The 11,239-nt window shown below is 39.4% G+C and overlaps 1 protein-coding gene across 1 annotated transcript; it reads left to right on the forward strand.

Moving 5' to 3' along the window:
* The first annotated feature begins 10,028 nt into the window (after nucleotides 1-10,028).
* Nucleotides 10,029-11,021, forward strand: LOC122787884 (early nodulin-75-like). The gene has a single exon (XM_044054801.1). The coding sequence runs from the start codon at nucleotides 10,029-10,031 to the stop codon at nucleotides 11,019-11,021; it is 993 nt and encodes a 330-aa protein (XP_043910736.1).
* The last annotated feature ends 218 nt before the right edge of the window (nucleotides 11,022-11,239 follow it).

Genomic DNA, 11,239 nt, shown 5'->3' on the forward strand with positions numbered 1-11,239 from the left:
GCATCCAAAGTTGTCTTATATGCTAGACATAGATTGTTTCTCAGTAACCTGCAGGAGACTGAGTACAGAGATATGGCCTTAAGGCAGTCTGAGCAGGACAAGGTATTCATACCTAGATTTTCCTGGTGAGGAACATTTGAGGGCATTCCACCTGTTGCAAATGCTTGTTAGGTACATGCAAAAAGGGGCATTGTGCTCAATGATGGGTATAATAACAGCTGAGCGGAGTGATAGTATAACTTCTTTGGACCTGGATGGCATACCATTGCTTATGAGTTGGGTGACACAGAATGATGTTCTTCCTATCTTGGCTATGTGTTGGTCAAAGGTCAGATTAATCTCTGCATATGTTCCCAGATCCTTAACTATTGTGTTATGTTTTAGGCTATTTAGGAGGCAACTAGAGATATTGTCAGGGCCTCCTGAAGCTATGTTTTAGGCCTTAGCAAGCTCCACCAGGACATGCTCCTTGTTAATAGTTGGGGGGATATGGTAGAAGGTATTTCAAAGGAGGTAGTGGGTGGAGGTGGGAAGGTGAAGTTACAACTAAATGTATCAGACAGTAACTTCGCTGTATCACCCCAGTCAGTGAAGGTTATGCCACTTACCACCAGCTCTGCACACTGCTGAGTGTAACCTCTAAGGTTCCTGATTGAGTTGAAGAAGGCCTTGTCCTTAGCCTGGGAGGCTATCCTGATCTTGTAATTGGCCTTGTTGGATTTTATTAGACTTCTTAGTTTCTTGTTTAGTTGAATTAGAGAGCTTCTGTCTCTGTGAGAGCTGATCTTTTTGATTTTGGCCATGACTTTCTTCTTTTGTTATATACCCTGTTAAGGTAAGGATATCACCAGTGTGGATCTATGTCATTTGTCAATATTGATATGATTTATACAGAACTGTATGGTATGTACTAAGCTAAGATGTATCCACAGTGTGCCCTGCTGGAACATAAAAGATTAACTTGCAAAACTTAAGAAAAATTGAGGTTAAGTAACTTTATAGCTGGGCCATAAACAAAAGATATTATCTCTCAGTTTCAGTTCAGTAGCAGACACAATGTCTAAAGCTAGAAGTTTTTGTATTGTCTTGAAAGAGAAATAATTTCTAGGGTTTAAACGGAAAAGTGTTTTATTGTTTTATGACTTCTAAGATCTGCAAACATCTGAGAGCTATCTATTTTTAACACAGATATGTTAAATTCTGGTTGGTCTAAATGTGTAGAAGACACTGTAGCCTTCTATTGCAGGAGTACTTGTGGCTTTAAACCAAGACTCAGTAGTAACAACACAATGTCTGCATTCTTCAGAGTGAGGAGAATTATAGGGTATGAAGTTTGTTTAGATGCCTAGCATTACTGTTTTTTGCTATCTTGGTAGTTTTGTCATTTTGACATTACCTAAAAAATCTCTAAGGGGGTGGATAACATTTTAATCAATATCCAAAAGCCCTGGATGGACAGGTGCAGAATATCAGTGGAATTGCAGTGTAGTCTGTTAACCATGCCCTCCCTTGCTGATAGACATCAGATTCCCCTAGAGTTACACCAGAAACTAAGCCAATTATTACAATCAATAATTTTCTGTTCATACTGTGGCATCATCCTCAGTGAAGGTAGAATTCTGCTCAGTGCAAGGCATGTACCTGCCTGTGAAATTCAGAGAGAGATCTATAATGTCTCTTTTGATCTAGTCCGGTGAGGTATGACTTCGGTCATTTACACCCACATGGAATATGATAGAATCATATTGGTACCTGTGGTGCAGTGACCTGAGTGCGTGCGTGATATTGCAGATCTTAGCTCTAGATAGGCAACTAACCATGGTCTTCAATTTGTCCAGCATGGTGAGAGGGGCATCTATGTGTCATGCAATAGAATCCCTATGACAAGAATACTAGGTAAAGTGTTTACCTGCCTTATGGTTTGTTTTCAAGGATCATTGGGTGTAGGTTTACGTGTGGTGTTAGGCATTGCTTTTGGTCTGTGCTTTAGTGATTGCCAAGAATACGTGTTGTTTGATGGTTTAGAAGGTCTTTGAGGTTTAGACAGGTTTCTTTTAAGTGCCTCAGCAAAAGAAGGTATATGTGTGTGGTGAGCGGTATGTGTGAAGGATGTAGTGTGCTTATTCCTGACAACCTTGTTTGTAAGTGAGATTTTTACATCCAAGGTAGTTATGTATATATGTACATCTCTCACATACCGTGTTAGTTTCTTTAAGGATTATAAGGTTGTCTGAGTACATTAGACAATTGCTACATTGTCTCAGGATGCATATATTTACCAAGCTGACCACAGAGGCAATAGGAAATTGCAAATCCATGTTGTCAAGATCTGTATTTGGTTTGGGCTATTATGGTTTAGGTTCCTGGTTTTACAGGGGTCAACTGAGTGGTATCTAAGGTTAAGGCTAGACGTTAGATAGCACTATGAGTTGATATTAGTACTATTTGATGCACTAACTAGCTGCCCTAAGCTTAGCTCCACAGAAAGCTTTATTGTGTTACAGGTTAAACTCCTAAGTACTAGTTTTATAGGTTTGTTGCTATACGGTGTACTGCTAACTGCCACTGCTTGGTGAACAGCTCTGTGAAAATGCACCTAATTTATAGTAGTCAGAAAAAAAGCTGAAAACGAACTCATGTGCCCTCTGGCCAACAAATGAGTACACTTTAAGCTCCCCTGAGTGCTTCCCAACTCAGAGAGACCAGGTAAATACCTTCAGTAACAAGATGGATGATCCTGGAACTTCTTAATGTAGAAACACAGTAAACGTAGCTCTCAATTGCAGATGAACACCAAACAATCAAGTCCCTAAAAAGCCCTCTGGCTGATGAAACAAATTCACTTTAAGCCTCCCTGTGTGTTTCCCAACTTGGATTGACCAGTCTACTTTACTACTGTCAGTAGAATAGTCTTCTTAATGTAAATACACACTTCAGTTAGCCAAAAGTGAGAGGTATCAGAAACAAATCAGCCGCTAGCCACAATAAGTAGCTCTCACTTAAGCCTACCTGTGTGAATCCCAACTCAGACAGACCACCACATCTCTGTGATGGTTAGAAGATTCTTCTACCTTGCACAACCTATCTTTCTTGGTATCTCATCAACATACAAAGAAGTTATAGTCACACTTTATTCATCCCTTATTAGGCCCATAATTAAATATAATTGATCCTTTAGCATATGCCTCGATAAGCGCATACACCAGCTTCTGACACCTCAACATTTATTCACCAAAAATATCTCTGGTCTCAGTACTCTGATCATCCCTCTACTCAGTATCATATGGTCTCCTGAGGGTTACTCTATCTGCTTAACCTTCCATGCTATGAATCACCCTGCACTCTTTGAATTCCTTCCTCTAGACAGAGGCAGTGGCAAAGCAAGCATCCAATCTAGAGACCTAAAGATATACTATCATTGCAACACCACCAAATGGCATTGACAGATACCTAACCCAGCATAAACCTTGTTTCAGAATTATGCTGTTCTTACCTAATCATGCAGAGTACTTCCCTAACAACCTTTAAAACCAGTCTGGTTGACTGGATGAGTGATCCCAAATTATTACTGGAGTTATGCAGCTAAAGTCCACTTAATGGGGGACACTGTTAGTTTCCTAAAGTACTTGGTGATGTGGCTGAGCTTGTCCATGGTTTTCTTTGGCTGTAAACTTAGTAAAAAGAAAATGAAAATTTATTTTATTTATTTTATTTTATTTTACATTTGTTTATCGGGAAAGTCTGACTGGACACAGGTCCATTTTCAGCAGAGGCCGGGGAGAAAAGCTCCAGATAAAAATGCATGTGATTACATAAAAAACTCATAAAATGCAAAAAGTACATACACTAAACAATATGAAATCAGCAAACACTTTGTGGATATACACTGTTAATGTGTCTTTATTAAAATACCTTTTCAAAGATGCTTGAAAAGCAGGCACAGTACTTCTGAGTTGTCATTTTCAAAATGGATGAAAGGAAGGCATGCAATGGAGGAATCAGACTCATATGCCAAGGAGTTGGGAAGGAGACTTCCTTAAATAACTTTCATTTATGCAGAATAACATGGATTATTTTCTTTGTGTGAAACAGTAAATCAACTGTTTGCCTTTGCCTACACACACACCCACACACACATTGGAGGGGTAAAGGGAGTTTGTTAGGAATGTCAACATGTGTTTTGTGGACTTGTTGAAGTCATATGACTGCATTCTCCAGAATGTGTTGTGGAAAACAGTGCAGGGTCTCAGAGCTACTGGTACATGTAATTTGGTCTCCATATTTGAGGGGGAAGCATTGCATTTATATTCTTCATGTAAAGCTGAAATACATTCAAGGTGGGCATAGGAATCTGCTATCAAGACTGTGTCATGTATCCCGTCTTATTCATGATTTTCATGGACCAGCTATCAAAAGCACAGCTGATGTTTGGACAGTTTCCAGACTGCAGGTATGAGGGTTGCATCTTTGTTGTTTGCAGATAACATTATTCTACTAACCTTGAGTGACTGTGACCTCCAACATGCAGTAAAATGGTTTACTGCTGACTCTGAAAAGTAACATGAAAATCAGCACCTCTAGATCAGAGGCAATGTTTCTCTTACAGAAGAATATGGACTGGCGGATAACAGAGGGCATCTATTTCAACAATGTTTCTCTTACAGAAGAATATGGACTGGCGGATAACAGAGGGCATCTATTTCAGCAATGTTTCTCTTACAGAAGAATATGGACTGATGGATAACAGAGGGCATCTATATTAGATAATGTTTCTCTTACAGAAGAATATGGACTGGCGGATAACAGAGGGCATCTATTTCAAATAATGGAGTGTGCTGGAGGAAGCAGTATTTTTCAGATTGTATTTGGAAAGCCTGGATATTTCATATCATGAGCTAGAAACAGGTGGTGGCAGTCTGATTTGTCTTGGTCAATTTATTGCCACAACAATCCTCACCAGGCCAAAATGACTGAAAATTGATAGATAAATTGATGGATGGACGTGTGGATATTAGTATGGTGATATGCAAGAGCACAACAAGGGAGGTGATAGCATAGTGTAAAAGGATATGTTGTTGATGAAAGAGAAAGGGGCTCGTGCTTAGTGAGACCAGGCAATTGGATGAAGGAGGCTTGAATCCTCTCCACGGGTACAGGGAAAACATACCTACTTTTGTAGACATTTGGGTAGTTTGCATTTGAAAGTTGGTTATGCTAAGGCTGACTATTCATAAAGTTTCAGAAAACTGATAGTTCAAAAAGTTTTGGTAACAAAAAATTAAAAATGTGAAATGTGCCTTTGCATGGTGAACCCCACTGCAAACCCCTCCCTTTCTTATCTATACTAACTCCTAGGTCAAACATATTTGTGAAAAGTCTGTGTCCATTCCTCTGAGTTACAAGATCGCACAAGTGGTTAAGAGTATGGGAACATAAGTGCTTAACTTTCTGAAGTCATCCAAACAAGCAGCTAACCTTTCATTAGTGAAACATGTGCACTTATAGTCAGTAAGGCAGTTATTTGTTAATGTAGTCCTGAATCTTGACATCAGACTTGGTGAAAGAAAATAATTGCTCTGTCAGTAAATTCATAAACACACTTGTAGGAAATATTAAAATAAGACTGTGACATAGCATGTTACGTGATTCATGTGCTTGGCCCTGTAGTCCTGGCTTTGATTCCTCCACCTTTCCACAGTGAGACACTGTGAGTGAGTCACTTAAGGAGATCAAAGCTCCAAAGCCATGTCTGAAAAAGAAGCAAGTCTGAGACACTTGAATTAAAAATAAATAAGTAAATAAAGAGAATATTCAGGGAATTGAATGCTTCCAGTGTTTTAATAAAATGCATTTCATATTTACCAGGTAAACGTATTTAACCTCATTGAACTGCATAGGTAATAACATTGTACCAAGATACCCAGTCTTTGGCATGAAAATCAACAGAACACCTATGCCAAAGATTGCCGTGTAGCCTCATCATGATGCCATGCCCCCAACACACACGCACACACACACACACACACACACACTAGAAAACCATATATATTATTGGATCTCTCCACCTGAATTGACTTCAACTCATTGATCTTGTAACCAACCAAACCCAAGCTATTAAAAATCCAGTACACCAAAGAAGTGGCTTCACTGAGTTACAAGCACAATAAACCACAAATAAAAGAAATCTCTTTTTTACAAAGAAATAATCCCTTTGCAACCTCAACACTCCCACTACTCATAAACACTAATTGTGAGTTTGTGCAACCATGTAGAAAAGGGAACAATATGTTCTTAATCTGATCCCTCCCTTCCTTTATAGTTTTGAGACCTAAACAACATGAGTGTCAAAAATAGAACCACACACCATGATTAGTGTGTTCCTATATAATACACATACACACACACACACACACACACACACACACACACACACACACACACACACACACACACACACACACACCATAGAACCATCCTGACAAATTACTACCTGGTGAAGTTCCCACTTGAAAGGATAGCAATTCAACCAGCCAAACCTGATAAAACGTGACTTAAAGTAACTGGATATAAAAAGCTGGGGTCTTCTCATCTTATTGTCATTGGCTGGGTGATGTAAGCTACCTCAACAAAATCTGCCTGTAAGGAGTTTTTTTTTTCCAGTGAGTTCTAAAGGTAACCAAACGCAAGCAGAGCTGACACTAATGCTGCAGAAGTGTTTTGATATTTCATATGTCTTGTTGGAGGAAGTACTAAAAACGCCTGAAAAAAACACAGTTTTGGTAGTTATACATGCAACATGAAACAAAAATTGTCCTTTTAGTTTCACAGACACTCCTGAACAGAAATGTAGCCTAGACAAATAAATTGACATGGGCCATTTATCATTAGGCACACAGATATCTGTTATGCAGTTAAACCATAACCAAGTCATAAATCCATCTTACAGGCTCTATTAATACGTCAGACATACTGCACACCAGAAATGCTCCCGATATCTATCCAATTGCTGCCATTTCCCTTAAAAGTCTGCTTTAAGATGCAGATTGAGTAATATCTTATCTATCATTTTTACCTTGCATATAAATATTAGGGTCTAAAATTATCAGTATATTTGTTTTATTTTGTTTTAGTTTTTTACCTGCATCTCTTTCAGACAAAGTAATGGCAACAGTTTTATGCAGGCCCTATAGGCAGTCACGGGAATGAATGACTTCTTACTTCCAGTTCCTAGGAACCTCAGCGAAACAGAGTTCTTGTAGCAGTAATATTCTCTGTTGGAAATCAGAAAATAATTGTAATCATGTAAGAAGAATGAATACTGATAGCCAAAGCAACAAAATGATCTTTGAATTACAGCAATTGCAGTGAAAGACAAAGTGAAACCCATTACCTTGATAACCACCTATTGCATTATCTGCAGTGTTTGTTCACTTATGTTATCCATACACGTGGGCACCAATGAAGTGAACTCTTTGTTAGTCACTGCATCATATGAGACCTTGGCACAACCACTAAGCAGCTATTTTTATCTCTATTTTGAAACGCATTTAAAATGACCCCTTTATTCAGCATCCAAACCGTAGGTTGTAAATGACCTTTACTACTGATAAGACTTTATTGATTAACCTGAAGAAAGAGGCTTTTGCATAATGCATGTATCATACCTTTCTGATGTAAGACAAACCAGAGTTGCAGTAGCTTTCAAAGGCTGCTTTTTTCCACCCACTCACCAAGCAGATGCTGTTACAGCCAGCCCGAATAGGTTAATGACGTCAGTCAGATGAATGCCAGCTACCTGGAACCCACCACACTTCCACTTATGTTTCGCTGTACCATGTGTTATGTAAAACTCCTACCCTAGGCATGTAGTGTGTGGACTGTAAAAGCCAGAGCCCAGGGCAATACTCATATAGAACTGAATTTCCCTAACTCGATATAAGCCAAAAGAAAACATGTTGATTTTTGATTTGCATTATGGAGACATGAATGATCAGTATTGCATACAAAGAAAAAAAAAAGACACCTTCCCACAATATCCTGTAATCGCCGTACTGTTAGAAGTCAAGCCTTTGATGCACAGTCCTCAAACAACCCCTGACTACTTCATAGTTTATCTAAAATCTTAACCATTGAGTACTTCGCTGCTTAAATATTTAAAACTTGGTAACCAAAATCAGTATCCTGAGTTAATTATCCTTTCCATACACTCAGGGGTAGGACAAAGAAATAGTGTACCACAGTCACTGAAATATTAGGCTGTGAATTGAAGACCCAAGTTAGAATCTCATCAGCTCCCACTCACTAATTGTTTAACTTTGTTAAAATCTTTTAGCTTCCTTGTTTGCATTGTAGTGTAAAGTCTCCCCTGAATAAAGGAATCAGTCTCTCTATGTCTGCACCTGGTAACAAAATGAAAGTAGTACCTCAATATAAAAATTACAAAGGCATGAACAATTAAAATGATACAGCAGATTTGTTTGTTTACATTCTGAGCACTGACTGAGCCCACCGTGGAAGCAACATCCTTACTATAGGAACAGACATAAGAGTTACTACTTGTCACAAAAAAGACAACATCGCGAAGTGCATGGTCAGTATAAAATGTAATGGCTTTGGTACAGTAGCATTGAAGAAGACCATCTGCAACCTACATACCAAAATCAGTTCAAACTGACAGTTCAGATTACACAACAGTCCTTTCCTCAACCCCCCCCCCCCCCATCAAAGTGGTTACAGTGGCTCCACATATAGTGTACTTACCTTTGGTACAGGAAGCTCAGAAGAGAGGTTTTGTTCTATTCCCACACCATGTATTTGGATCCATTTTTCTACTACTAACACTATAGTATGGCATAAGAGGGGTGCTACACTCCTGAGTGCACCGTATATTGCATGAGACATTAAACTGTAGCCCCACCTGCCTGAGCTGGTAGCTTGAGTAGATGTAAAAGATCCCACAGCACTTATTAGAAGGAGTAGGGGAATTTTCCCCACGTCTTGGCCAAATTTCCTGTAGTCAGCATGAATACCACTTCAGATCTCCTCCGAGAGAGAGTCTTTTGGGCTAGTGGGACCAACCCAGTCAACCAAGTGTAAAATAAAAAAAATAAAATAAAGAATGCAGTGAATGTCAGGCTGAGATGGTAAGAGGTGCTGTTTTAATGCCTGATGTGACTTGTATATTTATCTGCAAGAGAATATCTGTATATGCAGATATTATAAACTGCATTTCAAGACATGTGATTTAGTATGTGGTCCTTATCAGAATAGCATTTAGCTTGTTATATACATTTAATCAGTTGATTATTTATTTTTAAAGTACTTTGTCATGTTTTATGATTTTTTTTTTTAGTAATTTGGCCCATGTCATTTGCATGGCTCCTTGACTGAAGTTCAGTACTTTAGTCATCAACACTCACAAGCGCAAGCACTAAGCATGAACTGACAATAAAATGTTAACTATCAAAATCTTAACCTCCACTCCAAACTGAAGGGGTCGTACTCTCCCACACCCTGCTACTTAAATATACTAATTCCAAAACTGTCATATTTCTGAGAACAGTCAACCCCTATAAGAGAGCATAATCTCAGTCTTTAAATAAAAGAGAACCCTGCTGCACATTTGTGATTGTAAGTGTCTTGCACTTAAGCCTGGCACCCCATTTTTCATATATTGTTTGTAATTATATAGTCTTGTGCCTAGATCTGTGACTGAGAAAGGTCTTTTGCATCAGTCAATCAGACTAGTTAACAAAAAATAAAACTCGTCAAGAAAATGGGGAGGAGGAGAAATTGAGACACAATAAATACAGGGAACAACAGGTGTGTGGAACACAAGAATATCCATTCAGCAGTACTACTCTGAAATAGATTTTTACTCTAGTGTGCCATAAGCTTGTCCTAAAGGTAACCACTGTCAAAAAAAAGTGAAGAGGGTGACAACCTAACCTGGAAACCTACTGGAGAGCAATATGGTACCTGTCAGAAAAAGTTCCTCCGTGTTGTAAACACAGTGGGGACTAGAGAGTATGACAACAGTCTCCATAACAGTTGGTGAGAGAAGGACAGTACAGAACCCACAAGAACATGAGAGAAGGACAGTACAGAACCCACAAGAACATGAGAGAAGGACAGTACAGAACCCACAAGAACATGAAAGAAGGACAGTGCAGAACCCACAAGAACATGAGAGAAGGACAGTACAGAAACCACAAGAACATGAAAGAAGGACAGTGCAGAACCCAGAAGAACATGAGAGAAGGACAGTACAGAACCCACAAGAACATGAGAGAAGGGCAGTACAGAACCCACAAGAACATGAGAGAAGGACAGTGCAGAACCCACAAGAACATGAGAGAAGGACAGTACAGAACCCACAAGAACATGAGAGAAGGACAGTGCAGAACCCACAAGAACATGAGAGAAGGACAGTGCAGAACCCACAAGAACATGAGAGAAGGACAGTGCAGAACCCACAAGAACATGAGAGAAGGACAGTACAGAACCCACAAGAACATGAGAGAAGGACAGTGCAGAACCCACAAGAACATGAGAGAAGGACAGTGCAGAACCCACAAGAACATGAGAGAAGGACAGTGCAGAACCCACAAGAACATGAGAGAAGGACAGTACAGAACCCACAAGAACATGAGAGAAGGACAGTACAGAACCCACAAGAACATGAGAGAAGGACAGTGCAGAACCCACAAGAACATGAGAGAAGGACAGTACAGAACCCACAAGAACATGAGAGAAGGACAGTACAGAACCCACAAGAACATGAAAGAAGGACAGTACAGAACCCACAAGAACATGAGAGAAGGACAGTGCAGAACCCACAAGAACATGAGAGAAGGACAGTGCAGAACCCACAAGAACATGAGAGAAGGACAGTGCAGAACCCACAAGAACATGAGAGAAGGACAGTGCAGAACCCACAAGAACATGAGAGAAGGACAGTGCAGAACCCACATGAACAGGAAACAACTGTTAAAGGAAGACTCAACTTCTGTGAGGGGTAGGAGTAAAGAACTAATAAGGAAATACGGTAAAGTGATTGCCCAATGCCAGAATGGGAATGAAAGGGAAGCAAATCTTGAGTATTATGGGAAAAGCTGCTAAAGATATGCAGTCAGAGGTCACATGAACAGACTGAGATACAAATCACTTGACTGTGAATAAACATTTTACAAAAGGAGTTTCTCATATTATGACAGATTTTAAAGTAATGGCACACGTC

The sequence above is a fragment of the Protopterus annectens genome, chromosome 13.part0 (genome assembly GCF_019279795.1).
Source record: "Protopterus annectens isolate FY-2018-M chromosome 13.part0, PAN1.0, whole genome shotgun sequence".
Classification (NCBI taxonomy): Eukaryota; Metazoa; Chordata; order Ceratodontiformes; family Protopteridae; genus Protopterus; species Protopterus annectens.